The sequence below is a fragment of the Chanodichthys erythropterus genome, chromosome 22, assembly GCF_024489055.1.
Source record: "Chanodichthys erythropterus isolate Z2021 chromosome 22, ASM2448905v1, whole genome shotgun sequence".
In the NCBI taxonomy this organism is placed as follows: Eukaryota; Metazoa; Chordata; class Actinopteri; order Cypriniformes; family Xenocyprididae; genus Chanodichthys; species Chanodichthys erythropterus.
Window position 1 is genome coordinate 19,735,539 of NC_090242.1, and position 27,519 is coordinate 19,763,057.

General features: G+C 35.7%; 2 protein-coding genes across 3 annotated transcripts; one reads left to right on the forward strand and one right to left on the reverse strand.

The window, feature by feature from the left end:
* Nucleotides 1-217: 217 nt before the first annotated feature.
* LOC137012167 (dynein axonemal intermediate chain 1-like) lies at nt 218-18,727 on the reverse strand. 2 transcript variants are annotated; one of them, XM_067375268.1, is made up of 19 exons: nt 18,598-18,727; nt 18,016-18,038; nt 17,641-17,709; nt 17,448-17,543; nt 17,257-17,337; nt 16,906-17,151; nt 16,688-16,747; nt 16,440-16,568; nt 16,201-16,285; nt 15,971-16,088; nt 15,835-15,878; nt 15,494-15,741; nt 13,657-13,746; nt 13,492-13,573; nt 12,806-12,882; nt 9,065-9,213; nt 7,541-7,640; nt 4,798-4,980; nt 218-346 (listed from the first exon to the last, which is right to left on the reverse strand). In XM_067375268.1, exons 4-19 carry the CDS (start codon nt 17,499-17,501, stop codon nt 266-268), a joined length of 1,827 nt encoding a protein of 608 aa, XP_067231369.1. In that variant the 5' UTR covers nt 17,502-17,543; nt 17,641-17,709; nt 18,016-18,038; nt 18,598-18,727; the 3' UTR covers nt 218-265. The 2 variants fall into 2 exon arrangements, with proteins under 2 accessions (XP_067231369.1, XP_067231368.1); XM_067375267.1 differs by lacking the exon at nt 18,598-18,727 and having other exon boundaries at nt 18,016-18,099.
* A 24-nt stretch (nt 18,728-18,751) lies between these two features.
* Nucleotides 18,752-25,675, forward strand: stx2a (syntaxin 2a). The gene is made up of 9 exons (XM_067375269.1): nt 18,752-18,963; nt 19,198-19,263; nt 19,819-19,918; nt 20,312-20,386; nt 21,685-21,758; nt 21,853-21,961; nt 23,415-23,488; nt 23,575-23,712; nt 23,925-25,675. The coding sequence occupies exons 1-9, from the start codon at nt 18,934-18,936 to the stop codon at nt 24,084-24,086; spliced, it is 828 nt and encodes a 275-aa protein (XP_067231370.1). The 5' UTR covers nt 18,752-18,933; the 3' UTR covers nt 24,087-25,675.
* The last annotated feature ends 1,844 nt before the right edge of the window (nt 25,676-27,519 follow it).

The window sequence follows — 27,519 nt, forward strand, 5'->3', positions numbered from 1 at the left end:
CCAGCTCCCAACCCAACTTTGAGAATAGATTAACGGTGATATTTTTTTTATCGCCTGATAACGCAGCACGTTAATGCCGATAACGGCCCACCCCTAATATATATATATATATATATATATATATATATATATATATATATATATATATATATATATATATATATATATATATATATATATATATATATATATATATATATATATATATATATGTTTGCAGTCGTCCAGGTCTTACTTTGCCTCAGTTCTAATGACTCTTGCCAGGTTATCTCAGCGAGCTCAATAGTTGCTCCATCTTTGCTATTTCTACCTCCGGTCCCTTCGGCAACTCCTGACCCTTCTTCTCCTGCAGAGCCAAAGACAGAAATGAAGAGAACGAGATGAGTCAGCTGCTGGTAGTGAGTGGACTGACCCAGGGGTGCCAGTGACAATCACAAACACTTCTCAGTGTGAAGCTCCCATTTAAACATTTCCATCTCGACTGGTGGAGGTAATGAGAGAGGTGTTAGCAAGGCGTTATTTCCTCTGTGTGCTGTGGCGGAAAAAAATCGCTAATGCTGGCATCAGAGACTCCCTCTAATCTCGCATGACATTTGTCTGAGACGGTTACAGTGACACATTGTTTCCTCGGGGGAGAATAATCAAAGATCATTATGTATGCTGACCATGCCAACACCGTAATGAACTAAACCGGACCAGACCAGCTTCTTAACAGAGAAATTCACTCGTACTAATTAAACACTCTCCAAAATTTCAGCAATCATGAGTCTGGTAATCACTCTGAGAACATCTGCTAAATTTGCTCAGCAGAATGCTAATGTTCAGATATCCACAGAGCTGTAGTGCAGGAATCTTCAATGAGCTCTGATAAGTAGCTCAAGGTTACAGCTATTCATAGAATTCATCAAATGCTAACCAGGGAGCGCTGTCAGGGAAATAAACTTGAGAGAGTGAAAAATGTCAGTCAAAGGGACTTAAGCATTTAGGGAAAGACAGGATGTTTTTTGCTCAAGAGAACAAGTTGTCATTGTCAGTCTTTATATATAGGTCATAAATATATACTGCATAACAGCAAAAAAAAAAAAAAAAAATTCAGACTATCTTTGTTGTCCTCATAAGCTTGGAAAATGTTCAGCCTTGTTGTGCACAAATATGTATAAACTAAGCAAAAAAAGCTCTCACTTTCAACTGCTTTTTTCCCAGAAAATGTCTTAACTTACATATCTAAATTAAAGCGGAACTCAGTAAGATTTGCGAAGCTCCCCCTAAATACTCAAAGCGCAGCTCTGGACTACAACGCTCACCAGCGCAGTAGTTTTGCAAATACAGGACACTCGATGGAGGTGGGTAATTTTCGAAATTGTCTTATAAAGTCATAATATATACATTGTTTTTGAATTACCGTAAAGCATTTTGTCACTCTCGTGTGAACGTGAACGTGAACGTGAGGTGAGATTGTGTCGGGTCGGCGAAGCTCAACTTGCAAGTGCTGTTTTCTGGCGTAGACGTGCCAGAGGGGGTTAGTGCTCGCCTCAAACACACCACTACAAGTCAATTAACCATCGTTAGGACTTAGAAAACTATTTATGAAGGTAAAAAAAGTTACTTAGTTCAAGATAAAAAGATTCAACAGCTGAAACAGAAATGAAATAATAACCCCCTGAACACACACACACTGCTCCACACCCCCCACAAACACCTCCACCCCCAAAAAACAGCCATAGAAATCAATGGGAGACTATAAAAAAAAATTGCTTTCTGTTACATAATATGACAAAAAAAAAACTCATAAATGCATAGTTACAATTCATAAATTCCCAATGAAGTAAAAACATGAAGGAAAGTTAGAAATTTTGATCTTTTTTAAAGTGAATTTTACGTAAAATTTATTTTATAAAAACCTATTTAATTTTTTTGTTATTTACATACATCACCCAAAATGGCACAAATGTAGAGTAAACAACAATAAAGTGAGTGATATTATATTTGTTTTAAAAAAAATTACACTATTATGTTACAAAATCACATTTTAATGTCTAGGGTCTGTGGAGCGTACACCCCAAACGAACAGCGCATTAGACTTCACCAGATTTGCCTTCTCATCCACCAAGACACTTGCAAGTTCTCAAACGCATTTGGGGAGACGTAGAGTTACACATGGTTTAGCGTTGCGAGGACGATCAGCTGTCTCCTTCCTGTCTCCCTGTATAGCACTGTCTTAGGCGTCTTACATTACAGACATTGCAGTTTATTGCTCTAGTCACATCTGCAGTCCTCATGCCTCCTGCAGCAGAACTATGGCATGTTCACTCAGGTGATCCCTGATCATCTTTCTTCTGGTGTTTTTCATAGTCAGTAGAAAGATCTGTTTAATATCCTAAGTTATTGAAACTATAAATATATATAAACATATCTTCATTAATTCCGATACAGAATATAAATGACTTCTGAAGTCTCATTTTCTATGACTGGCATCTGAAGAACATTATTGTGAATCAGTAGAGAGTTCTTATGTAAGTGAAGAGGAAGATTTTACTGCTATTAAGTGGCTCTCTTGCCAAGAGGACTTCTAATGTTTATTGTAATTGTGGTCAATGTTGTGCAATTAAAGTTTATTCAGTGACCCTGTTATTGCAAACCTGCAGAGTTTTCTGAGAAGTGTCTGACTGTTGAGACCGAATGTAATGAAATAGATTAGAAAATAAATCAGCAGCTGACTGAGGTCCCAGGAAAGAATACTGACCCGACTATACATGCAGTGAATCTAAAACAGTCCGTAAATAGAGATCTGACTACAGGATTAATATGGATACTGTGATTGATAAGTCACAGTCACAGAGAAACGTGGTGGAAGAAAGCATTTTGAAAGCTCATGGGAGGTGAGATATGAGTGTGTCCTGACTTGGAAAACAGCTGACTGATTCTATTGAGTTTTGAACATGCTGTTTTACAGTCACCATTTCAGACGCCACCCCATGGGTCCCACGGCCATGTCTGGCTTTGGTGAGCACTGACCAATACTCACATTAGCACAACTGGAAACCTGCAAAGGTCAAGCACTTTATCCAAATAATCAATATCATCACAGTCCTTCATAAAGGTCTGTATTTATAGAAGTTGTTTTTGTTTCCTTTTCTATTTTGAAGCATTTGATTTGTATTAAGGTGAAGTGTGTCATGACTAGTTTGCCTGAATAATTGAAAATGGGAGTTTGGAAACAATCATTATTTATTTTGCAATTTAGTTTTGTGCAGAAATACACACTTTATATCAGATGCAAATCAGCCTCTTGATGAGGTAAAACAGAATTTTGTATCACTTTTAAATTCATTTGCTCAGCCATCTAAAATCAGCCACTGCATCAGGGGAGTAAGCGTGCTCTTTCAGAGGTAATAATGACATTAGGTTGTGAAAGGCTGGTGATTAATGACTCGAGGAGACAGTGAATGCATTGCATTGCTGACTCTCATCAGTCATATTAAAACACATTGCACTCCAGCAGTTCTCCAGCAGGTAAGTACAGCCATGGCAGCAATACAACTTCTTACTAATCAAAAGCATTACTGGACACAGCAACTCAACCTGTGACACTGTGCATCATTAGAATGAACCATTTCAGTCAATCAAATATAATGACTATCACAAACAACACGTCCACAGTAAGTGCTGGCATCGATTAAGATCTCTAAACAACAAATTAAACATTTCACAAGTCAAGCTGTAATAGACAGCAGTTTGTCTGTGAGGCCGAAAGATTTTAATTACGAGCTGCCATTGTAATTTACTATCTTACTGAATATGCTAAGGGCTCAACACATGATCAGTCAGTGGGTTCAGGTTTCTTTAGATGCAGAAAGGAAATTATGAAGAACACAAAAGATGATAGTTATGTGAGTACTTTCACACACAGGTGCCATTAACAAAAATAACCTGATCCATTATAGACCACTTACCAATTAAAATAACATACAGATGAACTGATGGTGAAAGGAAAAATAAAGCAGAAAAAGGGGCTGCATGTATTACAGACAGAATATAGTAAATAAAGGAAGTGGGAAATCTCATCAGTATAATAGCAAGGGGTAAAGCTTTGACTAGTAAACACAGGCTTGTGATCCCCATTTTTTTTTTAAACAGTAATGTACATTAAACATTTAAGGTGAAATGTATAATTTTTTGGTTGCTGAATTGTGCAGAGACAATTGGGAGTTTAAATTAAAAAAATCTGATTCAGCCAATGGCGTGAATTTAGTGGTGGGGCTAGTTGATTAACTGAGTAATTGTAAACAGGGGCAATTGTTATCAATAACACAATAACCTTTAAGAGGTGAGGAGATTTATCTACAATTGCTACATTTCAGAAATGATTAGAATAGAAACCTGAATTATTTAACATCATTTGCCTTCACCCTGGAATCACTGCAAAGACTTTCTGTCATATAGTTGTTTTTTTCTCTGCATCAATTCGTTCTTTTCCCACAGTACAGACTAACTGATTGATCTTGAATTACTATGTTTTAATGGCAAACAAACAAATGATATTTAAATTTACGTCCGATATGCTACATTAATGTGTATGTCACAATGTCACTTAGCTAAACTGAGGTGTTCAGTAACTGGGATGAACTGCAGTGGGTTGTACGTGTGCTGTACATTCATGTCTGAAGCAGTCACAAAGATGCGGATACAGCAATTCAGCACATGAAGTATGCAGCACAGCAGTGATTGAAACAGCACTGGTCGATTAAGCATGGGATTTCATTGGAGGCCTATACATAATGTTAGTGCATCTCTTACTTTAGGCTTCTTGCGGAGGTTGGGCGAGAGCTTGAGGCTGATGACATGGCCGCGGTCATCGCCCACGATGATGATGGGATGGACAGGGTTGAATTCGATGTGCAAGAGCCTGGTCTTCTTGGACACCACTTTTTGTTGGCAGAGAGCCTCATATTTGTTGATGCTGAGGTCGAATACATGAACCTAAGAGAAAAACAGAAGAGGAGCAGGAAGTTTTACCCTTTGTCATTAATATTGTAACATGTCAGTGTAGTTAGCGACAAGCAAACATGACTTTAATAATAAATGTAGGAGATAAACACATTACAAAAAGACAATAACCAACAGACAACTGAACTGAACAGGGAGTATATATGTAGGAGATTACAATGAATTCAAAATTTATGTTTTGATGTTTTCAGTGTTAAGCAGACATTAGCACCTCTTTAATGTATTCTCTTGCTTTGGCTCTGAGTGTCAGAAAGCCTAAGATGCATTTGAGTTTGTGTGTGCGCACTTGCATTTTAATATATTCATATGTATGAGCACAAGAATGCATGTGAAACAATGCTGTGGACCATCTGCTGTAGAGGACTGTATTTTGTGATAGTATGTATAGAGAGGTAGTATAAGTATGTAATAATAGATTTACTTAAATGTAATAAATGATTAAATTGATTTAAATGTATATGTCTCTCAGAAATACAGATTAAGAATGAATCTCTCGGAGGATGACAGAGCCCCAGGCGACAGATGAAGTCTGTGGATGACAGTATTTCATCTTCTGCAACATTCTCTAGGAAAAATCCAAATGATACAGAGAGAGCGGAGTGAGTGAGGGATGGGTGATTATTATTCCCATCATACTCATTGTCATTCTTGTATCATGCTGCCCACCTAAGCATGGTCTCTGCTCTGGCAGATGAAAGACAGAGATGGGAGATGGGGGACACATGATACAGGTTTGGATACTCATTAGTAAATATTTGTCAAGCAGATTGGCTCATAATTAGTCAGCGAGTGTGAATCTATCTTAACAGACCGATGATATTCTGGGCAGCTGACGCAGCGATGCAGAGGACACACACCATGTCAGGACTAATGATGCCATCTGTAACTGCAGGAGTAACACCGAATCTAACACAAGATCTTTGGAGCTAAGAGCTTGAAAGAAGGAAGCCCCTTTAAAGATTAGAAACTGAGCATTTTGGTCTGTGTTCTGACATTTCAAAATAACTCAGCAATGTTTGTTTTCGTAGGCTATTAGCTTGCATTTTATTTCTTTATGGTGTTTAGAAATAGCTGGCAGCTGATATCTGCGGCCTCATTTATAATGCATACACACAGATTTGATCTTAGAGTGTGCGTACACTAAAATCCAGACAACATTCAGATTCAAAAAAATCTTTGATGAAGAAAAATGCTGAGCACCTTATTCGGTTCTAAGCAGGCGTACTCACTTTTCCTTGGGGCAGAAAGTCGGGAGTACTGCAGGCATTTTTACAATGGAATGAATCAATACTGAACTTACTTAAGCTGGACAATGACAGTGATGTTCGTGACATATATTGAGCTGTTGTTATTATGCAACAGTTCCAATCAGGCCTCTGTTATGTCCTGAACCCTTTTGTTCTTTTACAAAAATTAGGCTATTGTTTTTTTTTTTTTTTTTTGCTTTATTTAGTTTCCATTGGAGGACAGTTATCTACAATTCTAAGTGGAGGAAATTTCTGCAAATTTTGATTGCATTAATGATCACAGTAAAAGTGACAGATTCTGTCAGGACCTGACTAATAAAGCCCCCCTCCCCTCCTGTTCATGTTATTATTATTATTATTATTACAATCATCATCACATCGATTAATAATTTAAGTTTTGCTTTTATGTTTTTTATCCTATAATATATATATATAATAGGATAATAACACCACAACGAAGCCATTACCACAGCAAAACCAAACAACTCAAAGCAGCATTCGAGTTGTTTGGTTTTGCTGGGGAACGGAGTGTGATCTTTATTGGATTGGCTTCCTGTAGAGGGCAGGTGTAATTTAGCCTGTCTGAGTAACGGTGTTAGCAAATAACAGTGAAAGCCACCATGGCACGGCAGTTCAAACCGATCGAGATGCAAGACTGACAGGTGATGCCTGAAGCAGCCTTAGAGAAGTGTGTGAGACCAGCTGTGTGATTTGAGACTAATTCCTAATGATGGGCCACAGGATAGATGTCATGGCACTTGACTCACAGAAAGAGTGTGTGCTGCAGCTTACAGGTGCAGTCAAGCACTGTTGGAAAGACGTCCTACTGTCAGCATGCTACTGTGTTTCATTAGCAATCATTACACTCTTCATAAGGGGGCATGTGTGTGAATATCCCATGTGTGAATCACACACTCCAATGTTGATTTTTGATTTTCATGCGCACCTCACACACAATAAGACCTGCGCTGTGTGTCATGAGAGTTACTAAGTTTAATGCAGCCCTGAGCAGCAGCTCTTGATTGTTTACTCACTGAAGCTGAGACCTCCTGATGAAATAGGTTGCTTCTGGAGGAGGTGTTTCTGTGGCTAGGGGCCTTCTGGGGCCTTCTAATAATTGTTGTTATAAGAACAAGCAGTTTGGAAAATGGATGAATGGATTGATTATTATTTTTTGCCATTATTATTATTAAAATAGAATTTGAAACCACTTGCAAAAAACTTAGAATGCAAAAATTTGGATTTTACCATTGTGTTTGCATTAGAAGAGTCAGTTGAATGTTTACCTTTCCATCAGTGGTGACAGCAGCAAAGACAGTGGAGGAGTATGGAGCCCAGGCCACATCTGTCACTGAAGTTTTCAGTTCAAAGGTAAAAATGGGAGACCTTTGAGAGACATGTATAGATATATATGGTAAGGTATACTTCAGGTAAGCTATTATTCAGTCAAAACAAAACTTTACCACTACATTGCTCCCATTCTGAATCATCTAATGTTCAAAGGTTGGCAGTCGGAGTAACTGATGTCTAAAGATATAACAGAGAGACATCTTAAAAAACATCATCAGGACTTCCTCAGGCAAGACTGTCACAATCAGTAAGGAAAAAAGAGAAGGGGGTATGAATCAATAGTTCCATAATTCCAATGAAAGGAGACTGCTTCTCATTTTGAGGTGACAGATGAATTTTGACATTTGTCCAGCACAAGACCTGACAATATCATGTTTGATATCTTAATGTATAAGATTCTTTGATAATTTGAAAAATTCATAAGTACAGCATTTGTTTGCAATAGAAAAGTATTTTGCAGTAGTGTAAGTGCTTTAACAATAATACAAGCTTTTAAGTGAAAGTGACATGACGTAGCCAAGTAGTATGGTGTCCCATACTTGGAATTTGTGCTCTGCATTTCATCCATCCAAGTGCACACATACAGCAGTGAGTATTGAACACACATTTTTTGTTTTACTGCCATAATGCTTTATCTCCTGAAGTTTTTGTAGGATTTGCAATGGCAGAATAAGCTATTTAAAATGTGTTTATATAACAGAAGTTGAGCATAGACTGGAAAAGTATTCTGTATACTTTTCCAATCTATGATCAACTTCTATTATATGAACATTTCTAATGGTTTATTCTGTCATTGCAGATCTGGATAGACAACAGACAGATATCCATTTCTGACCTTGGTAAGACATGTTGCAAAGCATAAGAGCTCTCTGCTGGCAGTTTAGGGATACTGCATCTAAAATCACCACTTAACACATACACAAAATGTGCAGTCAAGAGAAAGATTAATTCATTATTATTAATAGAGAGAGAGACTAAGTTTACACATCTGGTTTACACAGAATCAAATGCATCCCTAGACCTCCACTGACCTGCATCTCACATTTTTAACAGCAAAAACGTGAGACAGCAGGTCAGTGGAGCAAAAAAAATGCAAATTTCATTTTCAAAATAGAGCAAAAACTGTAAAAACGACAATATTGTGTCTAAAGATTGCTTATTGAACTGTTGTACAAAAGTACATTATTAAATATATTAAAATGTATTATTACAAATATTAAAATCAGGAAAGTATATTGTAGCTCGTGTTATACTGCTTAATTTTTTTATGTTATAAATATAAAAAACAAAAACTGGGACAATTCATATCTTTTTGGGGGCATTTTTTTTTTATTTCCTTGTAAGGCACTATTTTATGCCAATGCCAGCCTAGCTTGCTTGTTGTTAAGCTTAATTGAGAGATATTGCCTAAATTAGGCTGCCTGTAGAAATAGCGCTGTAGGGAATGGTACTGCTCATACTCAATTGTGTGATCCCAAATTTTCACCATCCAGTCCCAGCCGCAGGAGATGAAGACGTTGGGATGGAAGGGATTCCACCTCACACGACTAACAGTCATGAAGTGTGCATCATACGTCTCCAGAAACTTGCTAGAATAGTATTTGGAGCCCTGTGAAAGACAAACATACACTCATTATTGGTTAGACTTACATAAAAAAAAATTCTGTTTTGTACAGCGGCATTCTTGCTCATATTATACTGCTTAATTATCTACTGGTGCTTATTATTAACACTTGCAGATGTAGTAGTGACATTTAAAAAATTCTTTGCAAAGAGATTCATAACATTTTTCTTGTTGTCTTTGCCTTGTGCAGCTCAGGAGAAGTGCTTGATTGACTGAATTCATTGTCACCCGAGCAGCGCATCATAAACAGAAGGCTTTGATTTTAATCTGAGAGATGAATCTAAAGAACACAGTTCAGCGTCGGCTGTCGCTCTTTAGGGAGACAGGGGCCAGTTTTTGCCCAGCAGTATGTCTCTCGCATTCTGATTAGCTGAGCCACAAACACAGCTGCACAACATCTTTCTCAGTCTGTCAGAGAAGGCTAGATGAAGCTACTAAAACAATGAAGAATGTTTGGCTTCAAAATCTACATTTATTTTATTCCATTTTGTGCAGTTTACCAAAAATAAGCCTATTATAGCAAGAGATAATTGGCTCTGCTATCAAAAATGTAATTTCCAACAGTACTTTGGGTTATAAGAGTAAAACAGAGAAAAACATCAGTGAATAACACAGTGAGTTAGTTTGGATTAAAACTAGCTCACCTTTACACCATCTGGAATTTTTTGAGTTTACTGGTTTACTTAACTTGTTTATAGTAGTCCATTGTATTCGAAGATGAATCTTTTATCTGTGTTCTTTCAAAGCTATAATTCTAGTTGCACAAGTCCAATTCGAAATGCACATTATTTACCAAAAAACAAACAAACAAACAAAAAAAACCCCACAAATTTCACCAGCTAACAGCATTTCATTAATTATATTATCGGCACAGGGGAAAGTATGAACAAGTACTATTCAGGAGAAATCACTCTTATTATTATGATTTGATTACAAATGCAGACTGATTGCTATAAAAGGAGAAAAGAAGTGCTTCCAATCATTGTGTTATGTCAGCAATGGTTACCTCAAAAGAAAGGCATGCAGCCATCATTGTTTTGCATCAAAATGGCCTCACATACAAGGAAATTGTAGCATTCAACTGCAGTGAAGAAGGCTAAAGGACGTCCCAGAGTGTCCAGCAAGTGGCAGAACCACCTCCTCCTGAATATTCAGTGACAAAATTGTGTCTCTACCAGTGCAGAGCTTGCTCGGTTTTAGTAACAGGTGGGTGTGTGTGCATCTGCATGCACAGTGAGGCCAAGACTTTTGAACAAAGGTCTGGAGTCAAGAAGAGCAGCAAACTTCTCTACAAGACAAACATCAAGAACAGAAATTCTGCAGAAGTACAAGGATTGGACAGCAGAAGACTGGTGCAAAGATATTTTCTCTGATGACTTTGTTTCCAACTGTTTGGGACATCTGGAAAATCAATTGTCCAGAGAAGAAAAGGTAAATGCTACCATGGGTGTTTTTATGCCAACAGTGAAGTAGAACAGTGACAATCTGTGTGTAGGGTTGCTTTTCATCCAAGAGAGTGAGCTCCCTCACAATTCAGCCCCAAAACGCCTCCATGAATAAAGAATGGTATCAAAACATCTTCCAAGAGCAACTTCTATCAATGACCCAGGAGCAATTTGATGATGATCAGTGCATTTTCCAGCATGATGTAGCACCATGTCACAAGACAAAAGTGAAAAAAGAAGTGACTCGGAGACTTAGAAATCATTACTTTGAAATTTTGGATCCATAGCCAGACAACTCCCCGGAATTTAATCCCATAACCTGTGGTCAGTTCTCAAAAGGTGAGTGGACAAGCGGAAGCCTACAAATTGTGATCAACTCCCAGCACTTATAAAACCAAGAATGGATTGCCATCAGTCAGGATTTGGCCCAGAAGCTATATCCAGCATGCCAGAGCGAATTGCAGAGGTTATTAAAAAGAAGAGTCAACACAGTAAATATTGACATTTTGCATATATTGAATGTTTTTGCCAATAAAAGCCTTTAAAACTTATGAAATACTTATTATTTTCCAGTACACCACAGAAACATGTGAAAAAATAATCTACAAATACTGAAGCAGCAAACTTTGCAAAACAAAATGTATGTCACTGCCAATACTTTTTTGCCACGGCTGTACAATAGGACAGCTGGTCTTAGTAAGCATTAGAATTACAGCAGAAACCATCATCAGATAACGTTTTGATAGCAAGTTTCTTTTATTAAGCTGTACTCAACTGATTTTGTAAAGACATGCCATTTTTATATAAAGGTCAAAAAGCTGAAAGTGCATCTTGGTGCTTTGACTGTAAATCTCTCATTAAAGATGGGCAATGTGGGAATGTGTGATAGGGCTGTCTGCTTCCAGACAGAGAAGGTCTGGTAATGTCAGGGAAAAGATAAATCATATATCCTTCAGCATCTGTTTAGCTGTAAGGGCTGTTGCATTAGCATGGCACATAGATACTTATTTCTTTAACTCAAGCACATGGCAAATACCTATTGATAAGAGGAATTAACAGCATTGTGTGTGTGGTCCTGGTATTCCCAACGTTATGGGGACCAAATGTCCCCATGAATAAACAAGCTAATAAATCATACAGAATTATCTTTTTTCAAAATATAAAATAGCAGAAAGTTTTCTGTGATGGGTAGATTTAGGGGTAGGGTTAGGGGGACAGAATATACAGTTTGTACAGTATAAAAACAATAATGTCTATGGAATGTCCCCATAAAACATGGAAACCCAACGTGTTTGTGTGTGTGTGTGTGTGTGTGTGTGCCTACTTAATCATATTTCTAAGACAAATCTGTACCCAGATTTGAGCTAAATATTACAAAACCACCTTTTGGGGACATATTCATTTGTAAAAACAATATAACAATAAATAATATAAATATTTTCTTTAGTAAAGTGTTTAAAAAATTGTCAGAAAAGAAGAAATGCATTTTTTTCTTTTAAGGTAAGGATGTGGGTAAAGGTTAGGTTATAGTATTTATAACTAACTGTATACAAATAAAATAGGCTTATGTCTATGGAATGTCCCCATTTAGATAGCCAAGTAAACATGTGAGTGTGTTTTGCAGAAATGGAGGGATGTTAGAGTCACTAGGAGTAAAAAAATTTAAATGAGGGCATGTGTTTGCATGTGATGTTTGTAATTTAGAACAAAACAAGACATACAAACCAAAGGGTGGCATGTGGATGAGAAACAAAACTATGTTTGTCAAAATAAATAGTTTGAATGCTAGTCTACCACTGGCTGGCAGAGTGAAAAGCATAAATAAAGAAAGAGAGAGAGATGGAATGTTATTAGCTGATGCCGCCCGTTCTGCTGTGATAGCAGTGCAGGGACAGACAGCTACTAAGAACACTTCCTCTCTGATTAATAACAGCAAAGGGATATTATATAAACAGTGACGGCCCAGCAGGAGACAACCTCCACAAACAAAACATGCTACTATACCAATCCCAGATTCAAACAGAGAAGAAAAATGAATGAGATAATGAGATGACTCAAGACTGAATATCTTCAGAGAGCAAGATGTTCACAGGGCATTTGTTAATGCAGAATATATATGGAATATAAATGACCTTGTGAATCTTTCCAGCTTCAGTGGCAACAAGAAAATGGTAGTCCTTTTGTTTATGAAAGTCCAAAGATGTTCCAGCTATAACCACAAAGAAAATATCTACAGTGAGGATGATAATACATTAATGCATGCAATTTTTCACATTTATTCATTTTTTACATTTTAACTGTTTTTTTTTTTTCTGTTCTAAAGACTTCTGAAAAAAAACAAAACAAAAACAAAACAAAGAACAATCTAAACATAAATGGAACTGATGACAAGCTAAAACAGATTTAAACATTTAACAAAAGTAATTGAATTCTTTATGGTGAAGCTGAATTATAATCGACTCTCAACAGGTGAAATAACACCATGAATAAAACACACAAGAAAATTTATACAAACACCAGCTGAAGACTAATGTGCAGGTCAGCAGCAAAAACATCTTTACATCCATATTATGTGCATAAAGTATTGAAAAAGCTGTTTTATTGGTGATTATTGCAGATTTCTGTGTCTGTGATTACATTTCCTTTACTATATAGCACAGCCTTTGTCCCTATCCTAGAGAAAAGACCCACTAACATCATCATTGCATGTTTTTATCTACATCATTGTGTTCAAATTGGTTGTGCGAAGAAGAATTAATGTATTAAATACTTAAAAGGTATAATATCTGTGGTACCATTGTGGTAATGTGGTTCATACCTGTGGCAATGACATCCTTAAGGTCATCAGGAACTTTGTCCATGGCTGGAAGTTTGATGATGTCTGTGAAGACTAGTTCATGCTGAAATCCAAATTATTAGCATAAATTAACCTCATACAATAATGACTTGCTTTAGAATCAACACAAGATGTTTCCTTTTGTACCTTTACCAGAGTCCAAGACACCACTCGTCCATCAGCGGACACAGAAATGAAGTTGTGATTACTGTCCAAGTCATCTTTCTGCCACTTCACCTATAACGAAGACAATGAAACACAAATCTATACCTAATTTTTATTTAATTACACTACCATTCAAAAGTTTGGGGTTGGAAAGATTTAATTGTTTTTAAAGAAGCTACATTTATTTAACTAAAAATACAGCAAAACGGTAATATTGTCAACCATTAAATAGCCATTAACAGCCACTATTCCAGTCTCCAGTGTCAAATGATTCTTCTGAAATTATTTTAATATAATGATTTGGTGCTCAAGAAACATTTCTTATTGTAATTAATGTTGGAAACAGTTGTGCTACTTAATATTTTTGAGGAAACAATGATACCTTTTGTTAAGGATTCTTTGATGAATTGAAAAAAGAATCAACAGAATCTGTCAGAGAAAAAAACTGATCCTAAATATTTGAACAGTAGCTGAATATGTTTTTAAACGTTTTATTTTTTATAGTATATATTATATGAATCTGTAAGCATTATGCATGCATAAATGGGCAAAAGTCATCCTTACCTTGAAAAAAAAAAAGAAAAAAGAAAAAAAGTGGGGCACACAAAGAGACCTGTTCTTAAAATGTTCACTTTGGTCTATACTTTATTGTATGTAACCACTCTCATCGAATGTTATAGATATTTGCTGTTTTGTTACATCATATACAAGGTGGGCGACAATACAAGCCGAGATTTTAAAATGGCTGTGTTCTACTGTTTCCAAAAAAGGGAATAGAAACATCCAAGATTTCAACAAAATGTTATCATTTGGCAATTTCCTGATTAACAAGGGGATCATAGAGCATTGTGTACACTTAGCTTGCTGTAACAGCAAAGCTTTATAAATTTATAAGACACTTGTTAAAGGGTAGTTCACTCAAAAATGAAAATAATGTCATTTATTACTCACACCTGTAAGACCTACATTAATCTTCGGAACACAAATTGAGATATTTTTGTTGAAATCCGATGGCTCCGTGAGGCCTGTGTAGCCAGCAATGACATTTCCTCTCTCAAGATCCATAAAGGTACTAAAAACATATTTAAATCAGTTCATGTGAGTACAGTGGCTCAATATTAATATTACAATGTGACGAGAATATTTTTGGTGCGCCAAAAAAAAAACAAAATGTGATGGCGATTTCAAAACACTGCTTCATGAAGCTTCGGAGCGTTATGAATCAGCGTGTCGAATCAGCGGTTCGGAGCGCCAAAGTCACATAATTTCAGCAGTTTGGCGGTTTGACACGCGATCCGAATCATGATTCGATATGCTGATTCATTATGCTCTGAAGCTTCCTGAAGCAGAGTTTTGAAATCGGCCGTCACTAAATAAGAAATGTCATTGCTCCCTATGCAGGCCTCACGGAGCCATCAGATTTCAACAAAAATATCTCAATTTGTGTTCCGAAGATCAACGAAGATCTTACGGGTGTAAAACGGCATGAGGGTGAGTAATAAATGACAGAATTTTCATTTTTGTGTGAACTAACCCTTTAAATGTGTCTGCGAATTCCAGGGCACTTTTTCTGGCTGTGTACGGCAAATTTTGGTAAATTTAGTGTCGTCCAGGATTTCTATACAGAGAGAAAATTTACACACAGTATACAATACTGCACTGTATATAACAGAACAAGTAGTAGTATTCTATTCTGATCATTGTATTGAACATACAGCTCCATTGGCATACTAGTGAATGGCAAGTAATGAATAATGATGGTTTACTGTTAGGGTTAGGGTTTTACCCATGACTCACAACCTCACAACCTCATCCATACCTGCATCACAGCACCTCTGTGTTTCCCGGAGCTGGCTGTGCTGTTATAAATGGGCTGATCGCTCTTTTTCTTCAGGTTGTACACTGCAACACAGCCATCATGCAAACCTACCGCTACCAGGTAGGACATTTGTTCATGGATGTCTACGCACATTACACCCGAGGCTGTGTTGAAGCTGAATTCTGGGTAACTGGAATTCTTCAGGGTGTAAAAGAGAAGCATGCCACGCTCCTCTTGGGTAAATTCATCTTGAGGGGTAAGATGAAACACATTTCAGAGTCGTTTAGCTGACAAATAATTATTTGTCAAAGGTTTTCTCTCAGAGGAAATAGTAAACTTACATGACCCAAGACCAACAGCAAATAAATCATTGTATTTAGGATTCCTTGAAATAAACAAATACAAATGTCATTTAAAGAGGTGCTTTTTATTTTACTCAAAAAACACTTAAATGGATGCATTTTGTTTGAAACTCACCAGCAGAGGGCAGTAACAGACAGACCTTTGGCTTTATCATACAGAAATTTCCACAGCGGGAGAAGAGTGCCCTTCTCCCCTCGAAATTCATCAGCTGCATCCTCAAAGTACATGAAATCTGAGAATTGGATAAAATTTTTGAACACTTTTCAATATCTGTCGGTCTATCAGATCAGATATCCAAAATAAAGGGCGTAACAGCAAAAATATTTTTTTTTCTTCATAATTACCTTGTGCTACATCATCAAATATATTTTGATTCACCATACGCTCAATGATCTTGGCCGCATGAGCTAGTTGGGATATGTCATCGCTCTATAAGCACAAAAGAGTTTTTTTTCCCCTTTAACTCAATCCATCAAACAAATCAATCACACTATTGAACTAAAAAACAAATATGTAATTTCCTTGATCATTGTGTATGTACTCAGTTACAATCTGTGTCAGATCTTATTTGTTGTCTAGCTACCTGAGTCTCTGCTTGAATCATCTTCTTCTTGCTTTTGTCCTCCTCCTTATTTAGGAACTGGCCTTCTTGCTTCTCTTTACTTTTCTCCCGCCTCTTAAGTTCCTCAACGTAAAAGTCATAGATCTCCCACTGCAGAAAGAGCAATGTTTGCTGACACAGATTGTACAAATCCGTATTCATTCATACAGACATAGTGCTGGTTTACTGCAGGGGTAGCACAAAAAAGTTACCAGCAAAGATTTTCTCACCTGATTGGCTGTAGCCGAGAAGTTTGCACGAGGAGGAGGCTCTGTTTGACAACTTATATCCTGCAAAACATCATTTTGATTTTAAAAAAAGGGCAAAATACAGTGGCTTAAGCATAAACTGAAATGCGGAAAACCTACATAGTCTTTCTATAGTCTTGATAAAACCATCTGCTAAATGACTATGTGGCAATAAACAGATGAAAAGTAAACCCTCTTACTCTTGGGGGGTTGTTTAGTGTCTGAGAGGCTCTCTCGTTGAAGTTGAACTGGTTGGTGAGTTTCCGCGCTTTCTTTCCAGCTTTGGCCAAACTGTCTAGCTTCTCATCTCCTGCGCCATCTTCCCTTTCAGCTTGTTTAGCCATCAATCTCCGACCTTCATCAGATTCCTTGTGCACAAGATTCCCTTCTAGTTCAAAGTGAATAGCCATCTGATCTACAAAAATGATGGGTTTATAGCAGCCCTCCTGAAAAGATAACAGATTTTAGTGATTTGTTAGGCTGATGACTTTAAATCATCATGGTTAAGGACCACAATTTCAAAAAGTTGTAGAGATGCAGCAGAATTTTACTTTGAAACTGTATCTGACAACATTCTGTGGAGCATTTGGATTGTTTGCTGTCAGTACTCTGGTAATCTCTTCATTCAGCTCCTTATGAACACAAAAAACAGAAACATACATTAATAATAATCTCAACATCACTATAATGTTGACATTATGTTGGCAGGGTCAGACCACAGGTCTTCTCAAAGTTTACGCACTTTCTCAGTTAAATCCAGCTGATCCGGAGGCTTCACAAGAGTCTTCCCCTGCATCCATTCTTCTCCTTCAGCTGTATCTGTCGCTTCCTCCTCATCCTACATTACAAAAGATGTTTGAAATCCCAAGATCCTTTTGAAAGATATGTGACAAAAAATACATTTCTATCTGGATGAAAAGTGATTTGAAAGCTACCCTTTTCTTTCCTGCAGCTTTGACACCCTTTGCCACAGGTGCCTTTGGCTGGGTGTTAACATTAGGTGCCTGCATTTTAGGAGAGAAGACATCAACCTTATGGTCTTGACAACAGTGCAGTTCAGTTCTCAAGTAAAATAGCAGTCGTCAACTAGATGTTGGCTTAAGAAAGCCTAAACCAAAGGTTTAAAATAGATATAAATAGAATTTGATAGATTAAGCATGAAAGCTCTAGGAGTTAGACATTTTAGTCTCAGAATAATAATAATAATAAATGATAAAGTTGTAAAGTTTAAATAGTAGATAAAATGTTAGCTTTCTCAAGCCAACACAATTAGTTATTCATTTGCAATCGCTATAACATCGTTAACATACCTGTTTAGATTTCACCGTCCCAACTTTGTGAGGAATGGACATTTTTTAACAGTATTATCTGTTATGCAGTCAGAAAAAAAACTGAATTTTGAGTTTTAAAAATAACTTTGCATTTAAAAAGTCAAAACAATTGCTCCTTTCTCTGAAACTGCTAATGGTAGCGCGTGTTTGTTTGTGTGTATAGACGTTGTCATAGCAGCGGCAACTGGCTGATGTGACATTTGTGCGCATGCGCATAGTGAGATAGTTCTTTACCTGTACCTGTACTGCAGAACGGAGCATGCACGTAGTTTCAGGACCGCATTTTTAAGACTTTTTTTTTTTTTTTTTTAAATAAGGTTTTAAACTTGTGCATTGTCCAAGACTTGCGGTGTCAGCCACTAATGTGCAAAAATTGTTCATTTTGCTTCTTGAGTTAAAATTCAGTTAATAAACTGCTAGCACGTACAAAGTGGGGTCCTAGAAATGCTGTCCTGAAAATGCAGACTTCTGTACTGCAGGATGACTGCCTCAAGCACTATACAGCAATGGTTTTGTGTTTTGAAAATTAACCTCTACTCACACTGTTTTACTTTTGTTTACCTTGAAGACTGACGTCGTGTGATTAATCCGAAAGCACGTACAATAAATATTAGAATGATTTATTTATCACGTCTAAATGTACGGAAGTAAACAGGCGGGGCTTTTTATCTGTCCTTTAGTTGTGTTGGAAAGTCCGAGTCGTTATTCTGCGAATCGATTCTTTTGTGTAGTTCGTGTATATTTCATCTCAACTGTTCAGACCGTTTTTGTGAATTATTTCAAATGATTCTTTGAAAAATATTCAACTCAAAAGAACGATTTGTTCACGTTAGTTTAAACCAACGAGTCATTCTCTCATCCTGTGCGTAACGGGTTAGAATCGACTTTGAAGCTAAAATGAAGGACCGTCTTGGCGATTTAACAGCCGTAAGACTTCAATCATTTCCTTAATTCATGTTAATTATATTAAAAATATTAATGATAATAATTTACGTTTTATACTTTCACTCTCTTATACAGCTTGATGACATATATTTGCATTGGTGCCTTATGACTAGCCAGTATTGACTTTTAGGCTATCATGTTTTCTGTTAAAACAAAGTTTGCATACGCTAAAAATATTTTGTCTCCGTGACTCATTTTTATTTGTTTTGTAAGCAGCGCTGCAATGACACCACAATTACTCCTGGGGAGTCCAATGCTTTCCTAGAGGAATTCCTTCCTAAGGTTTGTATCATAGTGCTCTTGTGTTTGGTTTGATGTGTAGAACTATCCGGTTGTTAAGTCTGACGTCACGCGGCAGCGCTTCCGGGTCCTAACGCTCTATCTCATACCACAAGAAAACAACAAATGGTGCTAATATACATACACGATATGGTGTAATACTACAAAAAATATATAATTACAACCTTTATCTCCATATCAAAATTCCAGATGGCCAGACAATGATTCATCTTTTATAAATCATTAAAATATTAATATCTGTGACGCTGTGAGCACGGAGACTGTTGTGTAGACTGTAAGTATTTAAAATGTTTAACTTTTTTAAATGATTGATGTTTAATATGAATAAATAGCGCTCATAAACGGCCGTCGATGGCATTCTCAAGTGAAACGAGTCGAGGCTTGGACCCGGAAACGGCGTTCTTTACGTCACGACCAGAGCCGTTAAATAATTTTTCAACGGCTCTGGTCACGACGTAACAAGCGGATAAGAACTGTTGAACTCTCTTTTTTAAACGAAAACATGAAGAATCATTTTAGTCATTTTGACGTGTACAGGTTGATGAGGTTCAAAAACTTATCGAGAGAATTTCCCTCTGTGTTGGAGAAGTGAAGCTTAGGCATGCTACCATTCTGACACAAATCAACCCACCTACATGTGAGTACATTGCACATTGTTTTTATGTCCTTCCAAATTGCATTTAGCACTTTGGTGTCTGAAAGGGTGTAGGGTTCCCACAGTTACAGAAAACCTGGAAAAATTAGGAAATTTAAAAATTATGATTTCCAGGCCATGAAATGTTACACTCAGATCAAAAATATGAAATATAATAATATAATCTATTAATATATATATATATATATATATATATATATATATATATATATATATATATATATATATATTATATTACACATCCATTAATCAGGAATTTCATTGTTCAAAAGGCATGGAAAGCCTGAATATTTACAATATTTACTACAGTATTAAACAAAAATGTTTTGTGCAGTCATTTTACTTTTGCATTTTTGTGTCTAATCTTATTAACAGATGCGAGAGATGAACTTGAGCAGTTTAGCAATGACATCAAGCAGACAGCAGATTTAATCCGGGTTAAATTAAAAGGTAACTAAATTGATTTTTTTGTTTTGTTTTTTTTTTTTTTTTTGCTGCAGAATTAATGTAATCAGGCATGTACGGGCTATCAGGAAAAAGGTGAAGTGAGAGAGACATCCCTTACATGTTTCATTTGAATTAATTTTTAATTTAAGTTATAATAATCAAGGAACTTTGCTGCCGTATCATGGCTGCAGCAGTGCAATGATATTACGCAGCGTCTCTCACATACGTCTCCATGGTTGCAAGGCACGTTCCCTGTGCAAGCAGGGGCTCACGGGTGCTGCGTAATGTCATTGCACTGCTGCAGCCATGGAACGGCAGCAAAGTTCCTTGATTATTACGCCTGAATGAGAGTATAGTTCCTAACCATATCAGCCTAGAAAATCGCAACTTTTCATTTTCTGTCGGTCTTAGTACACGATTTAACTACAGAAGACTCAAGTTTTAAATAGGAAAAATATCGAAACTCTTTGGTCATTTTTAAGCGCGATGCTAACGGTCTAATCAGATTCAATGAACTTTGCTAAGCTATGCTAAAAGTGGTACCGCCAGAACCGGAGATCGGCTGAATGGATTCGAAAACGGTAAAACTCAACTGTTTAACTCTAGGGGAGTTGGAAAATGAGCCTATTTTCAAAAAACGTGGAGTGTTCCTTTAAATGTTAAATCAAGAGCCTGATTAAAGATCAATATCAGTGTCTTTCATAAATTGGGTGTAATTTTTTTTCCTCACAAATGTTAATAGCATTAAATTTACTTTCTGGCATCCAAGCTTCAAATCAGTGCTTACTGTCAAATGTGACAAATAAGGAAATATTTATTTAGCGGTATATTCAGTAATATTTATTATTATTTGCTTTCATCCTGTTTTATTTATTAATTTATTTACTCCAATTTAAGGCCCTGACCCCAGGAAAACCTATTCATAGTAGAAATCGAGGGCCGGGTGTGCTGAATTTGTCCATGGCCAAATTTTTGCCCCAGACCAGCCCGAATGATTTTAAGGCATAGCCTAATTTGACTTTCAAATAATGAAGCTTGCTTGTACCAGTTTGCCATTTGGACAAATTCATTTCCTCTTCTTTATTGTTTACTAGGAAATGTGTAAGCTATATCCCCTTTATCTTCTCCAATAAACATTCTGCTAATCCTGGCTTTATATCTCTCTGAAAGAAAGCATTTATATCTATATTTATCTTTGTCTGGTTCAACTTCATCCTTGGTACAATGCCTTGAACAATACACTGAAGATTGTAATATTTTTGTCTCTAAATATTTTGTTTCACATTAAAAAAACCTTTTAGATTTAGAAGGAAAAGCTTCAGAGTATGAAAATGCAAACCCCAGCTCAGTCTACTGCCGCATTCAAAGTACTCAGGTGAGATGTCAACCTTTACTGTATTATAAATTCAGTATTATTCTTTAGGTGTTTGTTTTATTAATTTTTTCCCATTTATGTTGTTAATCAATAGCACACAGTACTTTCACTGAGGTTTGCAGAAATAATGAGTATGTACAACCAAGAACTGTTATCTTTCCGGACAAGGAGTAAAGAGCAGATACAAAGACAGCTGGAGATCAGTGAGTGAACATGTATTAACAACTCAAGTTTAAATGTCTTTGGTGACAACAGCTCATTGCTATTTGTACGTTTCTGCTCTAGTTGTACAGTAGTATGTAGCCTTGAAATTTAATCAATCATTTTTGTAAAAAATTCTAGTAATCTCTAGTAAAAAATTTAATAAATATGTAGTGTTCTTCGAGGGTTAGTTCACCCAAAAATGAAAATAATATCATTTATTATTCACCCTCACGTCGTTCTACACCCGTAAGACCTTCGTTCATCTTCAGAATACAAATTAAGATATTTTTTATGAAATCCGATGGCTCAGTGAGGCCTCTATTGCCAGCAATTTCACTGCACCTCTCAAGATCCAGAAAGGTAATAAAGATATATTTAAAACAGTTCATGTAAAGACAGTGGTTTTACCTTAATATTATAAAGCGATGAGAATACTTTTTGTGTGCCAAAAAAACCCAAAATAACAACTTTTCAACAATATCTAATGATGGCCGATTTCAAAACCCTGCTTTAGAGCTTTACAAATCGAATCAGTGGTTCGGAGCGCCAAAGTCACATGATTTCAGCAGTTTAGATACGTGATTATCTATTCCAATACGTGATTGGAAACAAAAGATTTGTAATGCTCCGGAGCAGTGTTTTGAAATTGGCTATCACTAGATATTGTTGAAAAGTCATTTTTTTTGCCTTATTTTTTTATTGTCACTTTATAATATTAAGGTAGAACCACTAGTCACATGAACTGATTTAAATATGTTTTTAGTACCTTTATGGATCTTGAGAGGTGCAGTGACATTGCTGGCAATGGAGGCCTCACTGAGCCATTGGATTTCTTCAAAAATATCTTGTAGTAATTTGTGTTCCGAAGATGAATGAAGGTCTTACGGGTGTGGAATGGCATGAGGGTGAGTAATTAATGACATTATTTTCATTTTTGGGTGAACTAACTCTTTAATGTAATTTAGAATCAGTCATAAATGTAATAAGTTCACAAGTTTGGAGTCAATAATTATTAAATAAATAAATTCATTCTTTTTTCAGTAAGGATACATTAAATTGATCTAAAGACATATAATGTTTCAAGAGATTTCTGTTTTGAAATACATGTTGTTCTTTTGATCTTTTTATTTAACAAAGAATCCTTTAAAAAGTTCCATGGTTTCCACAAAAATATTAAGCAGCACAACTGCCTTCAACATTGAGAATAATAAGTGTTACTTGAGCACCAAATCAGCATATTAGAATGATTTCTGAAGGATCATGTGACACTGAAGGCTGGTGTAATGATGCTGAAATTTCAGCTTTGCTGTCACTGGAATAATTTACAATATAAAATGTTGTAAAATAGAAAACAGTTTTTTTAAATTGTAAAATTATTTTTTAATTGTAAATTATCCCAAACTTTTAAATGGTAGTGTATTAAGAAATCAAACTTTTTTTTTTTTCCTAAAGGTGGCAGAGTCATCACTGGGGAGGAGACAGAGGTATTGCTACAAAGTAAAAACCATGCTGTTTTTACCTCCAATGTAAGTTTTGCAGCGTTAACAGACAGCTGAACGCACTTTTTCACATAAACTTCCTCAAATATTAAGGTAACTCTTTGTATGTATAGATCAACTCTGGCTCCTGCATCACGGGGCAAACACTGAACGAGATCGAGTCACGGCATAAGGATATTCTCTGTCTGGAGGCCAGCATTCGAGATCTGCAAAACATGTTTATGGATATAGCTGTGTTAGTCAACAGTCAGGTACTGTCAGCTTGCTGGAGGGTTCAATAAATGATCAATAACTTAATACACAGTTAGAAATGAAATTTTCAGTGCTTTATCTAATAAAAATAGCTGATTTACACATATGCTTCATTGAAGTTATCAAATAACATTTAATTATTAGAAAAATGTACATGAAACTGCCTTGGGATTATTTAAAGTTTTTTTTTTTTGTTTTACTTTTTTTACAGGGTGAAATGGCAAACAACATAGCAAAGACTGTGTTGAAAGCTGGAAATTATGTAGATCAAGGGAAAAAGAACTTCGAACAAGCTCGTGATTACAAGACGTCCTGGCATATCCTGCCTTCATTCATGCGCAGAGCGAAACCAAAGACCAATGAGGGCTCTTGAACCAGTCTTGAACTTTGAACATATGCTACTCGAAGGTGCTTTTGTGTTCTATGAATATGAGGGATTCATGCACCTTGCATTTACTAGAAAAATCCTACTTGTCGCAGATTGTTGCATGGCCTGAATGTTTTGCTGATCAGATCCTTTTGATTTGTCTGTTGGATTTTCTCAGCCCATTTACAAGCAAACGGTTCTCATTTGTTTCTGCTTACATGGTTAATGATTAAGCTTGCTCTCAGATAGCACTAGCAGGTATTTTCTGATGCAATATGACCGAGTCTCAATAGGTATGTTTACATGCACTAATTTTGATTTTGAGTTTTTTTTTTTTTTTTTTTAAAAAAGGTCAGTACCTGTTGATTAATTTATTTCAGGCCTACACCATCCTCTTTCAATCTAATTGAAATTTCATTAGGATCGAGCTCAATCGAATTGATTGAGGTGTTTACTTAAAGGTTTTTCATTCCGATTGACTCATCAATCTGACCATAAACAAATTATTTAGGTGCATGTAAATCTAGCTAATGTAAAAGCTCAATTAGAGTTTCGTACATTTAACTTTTGTTTCTTGTGTTTACTTTTATTAGTATGTATATTGGTTGTTGAGTATTGCTTTGGTGTAACTTGGTTCACCCAAAAATGAAAATTCTGTCATCATTTACTCAACCTAATGTCATTCCAAACCTCTATGACCTACTTTCTTCTGTGGAACAAATTAAACAGCACTGATAATCATTGTAAGGCAAAAACATTCTTTAAAATATCTTATTCCGCGGAAGAAATAAAGCCATAAAGTCTTTATAAAGACAGTTTTTCTCATTTGCTTTGGCTCAGTTCTCAAATTACTTTTTATTCATATTTGAATATATTATTGATGTGTTTTAATCAACATTTAATCTGTTAATCAAAACTGATGAGTTGATTCTCAGTGAAATTGTCAAACTTCTAAACATTCTTTCATCATGTCACCCATCACATGCAAAACAATCCAGTTATCAAAATCTGTCAGACATGCATGTACATTCCATAAATATCTGACATGGAATGTTTGTAATATCTGCTCAATTGGTATATACACTACCGTTCAAAAGTTTGGGATCGGTAAGATTTTTAATATTTTTAAAAGAAGTTTTGTCTGCTCACCAAGATTGCAAATACAGTAAAAACAGTAATATTGTGAAATATTATTACAATTTAAAATAACTGTTTTCTATTGGAATAATATAAAATGTAATTTATTTCTGTGTTGGAAAAGCTGAAATTTCAGCATCATTACTCCAGTCTTCAGTGTCACATGATCCTTCAGAAATCATTTTAATATGATCATTTGCTGCTCAAGAAACATTTATTATTATTATTATCAATGTTAAAAACAGTTGTATACTTTGTTTTCAGGATTCCTTGATGAATAAAGTTCAAAAGAACAGCATTTCTCTGAAATACAAAGCTTTCGTAACATTATACACTACCGTTTAAAAGTTTGGGGTCAGTAAGAATTTTTATTTTTTTGAGAAGAATTTAAAGGTTGCAAGGATGCATTAAATCAATCAAAAGTGACAGTAAAGACATTTAAAATGTATACAAAAGATTATATTTCAAATGCTGTTCTTTTGAACTTTCTATTCATCAAAGAATCCTGAAAAAAAAATTTGTACACAAATATTTTGTACATCTGTGCACAATAAATGTTTCTTGAGCAGCAGATCAGCATATTATAATGATTTCTGAAGGATCATGTGACACTGAAGACTGGAGTAATGATGCTGGAAATTCAGCTTTGCATCACTGGAATAAATTACATTTTCAAATAGAAAACAGTTATTTTAAATTGTAATAATATTTCACAATATTACTGACTGTATTTTTAATTAAATAAATGCAGCCTTGGTGAGCAGAAGAAACTTCTTTTAAAGACATTAAAAATCTTAATGATCCCAAACTTTTGAACGGTAGTGTATATATAGATTTAAAAAAAAAAAAAAACATATTTTGCAATAAAACATTTTGAACTACTACCATGTCTAGACACACAGAGACATCAAGAATCAGTGTATAAATGTCAACAACTGCTTCATGCTGCAATGCATTCTGGGAGCAGTGGATGAGTTTTATACTATGATGGCTCCCAGTATGCATTGCAGCATGAAGCATGTCACCGTTGTTGAGATTTATATGCTGATTCTTGATGTCTCCATGTCTAGACATAATAGTAGTTCAATGTTCGTATGAAAATAATCTGTTTAGTAATAAGTGGCTGGCAATGCTGTTTTTGTTGTTAAACCCTCCTCTGCTGAGATCTTAAGGGATCTGTTGAGTAATTAGTAGCATAATTGGGGAAGCATGTTAAAACACTCTAGGTATTGTGGTATTGCTGGGATTGTACCTGAGCTCTCTTACACTGTATCACTCTGCCTGAGAGTTTTATATAAAGGAAGAGAGACTCTCAATGCCCTCTGTCGAGTCGTTCAGTAGTGCCTGACAGCGTCAGTGAAATCCCACACCTGCAGCTTACTAGCTAGCAATCTCGCTATGCCAAATTAGCATGTGCAAATGGAAAAAAAAGCTCAAGAGGAAAGAGGAAATTTAATACAAAATGCATATGAGAACATAAAAAAAAATTCAACAGTAGATTGAGATCTTGAATGTTTACTCATACAAAATAACACAAACTAATCTTCTTAAAATCAAAAGTAATCAAAAAAATGTAATATCAAAATATATGTGTGTGTATATATTATTTATTTGTTTATTTTTATTTATGCATTTATTTATTTTTTTACTTTTTTGCATACTTATTAATTCATGTGTTTTTATTTATTTATGCATTTATTTTTAAACACTTTAAAAAAATAATGGCCGTCAGTCCTAATTTTTGCTCTAAGAGTATTTCACAAAGCATTTTAGCGCTCCTAAATCTGTGAAGCGTTAGGAGTAGTCAAGAGGACTCCTAAGTCACTAAGACCAAATCACAAATAATCCTAATGGCCGTTGCTGCCAATCCGCTGTACACCATTGAGGCAATAGCGATAAAGCCTTTGGTGCTGAACCTTCTTCATAAATGCAATACATATTTTGATTTATTTTGATTTATAGATTTGAATCTACCATAAAATGGCAAAAATATTTAATAAATAAATAAATGTCCGATTACCTATGGCAGTTGTTTTCACTAGTTCACACTTACAACAAACGATCGAATAGAATGAAAAATATATAATAAGTGTAATTGAATTCTCTCGAGATGCAGATGTAAGAGGATGAAAATTAGCTGAACATATATATATATATATATTGTACTAGTTTAATTAATTAATGACACTTAGCCTACATTTTAAAACCTTTATTTGAATATGGCAACATATTTCTATGATTATATTGCTGACAGAGACTCCTCCTCCATCAGCCAATCAATGTGTGCATAGTCCGTAGCAAC

Bases quoted from the DNA above. Each gene is read 5' to 3' on its own strand.
- LOC137012167 (XM_067375267.1), bottom strand. From the start codon at position 18,057: ATGTCCATTCCTCACAAAGTTGGGACGGTGAAATCTAAACAG. The intron at 13,574-13,656 runs GTACAAAAGGAA...TTTGGATTTCAG, and splicing joins TGTCTTGGACTCTGGTAAAG to CATGAACTAGTCTTCACAGA. The intron at 7,641-9,064 runs GTATGAGCAGTA...TGTCTCTCAAAG, and splicing joins ATTTGGGATCACACAATTGA to GTCTCCCATTTTTACCTTTG.
- stx2a (XM_067375269.1), top strand. From the start codon at position 18,934: ATGAAGGACCGTCTTGGCGATTTAACAGCC. The intron at 19,919-20,311 runs GTGAGTACATTG...TCTTATTAACAG, and splicing joins ACAAATCAACCCACCTACAT to ATGCGAGAGATGAACTTGAG. The intron at 20,387-21,684 runs GTAACTAAATTG...AAAACCTTTTAG, and splicing joins AATCCGGGTTAAATTAAAAG to ATTTAGAAGGAAAAGCTTCA.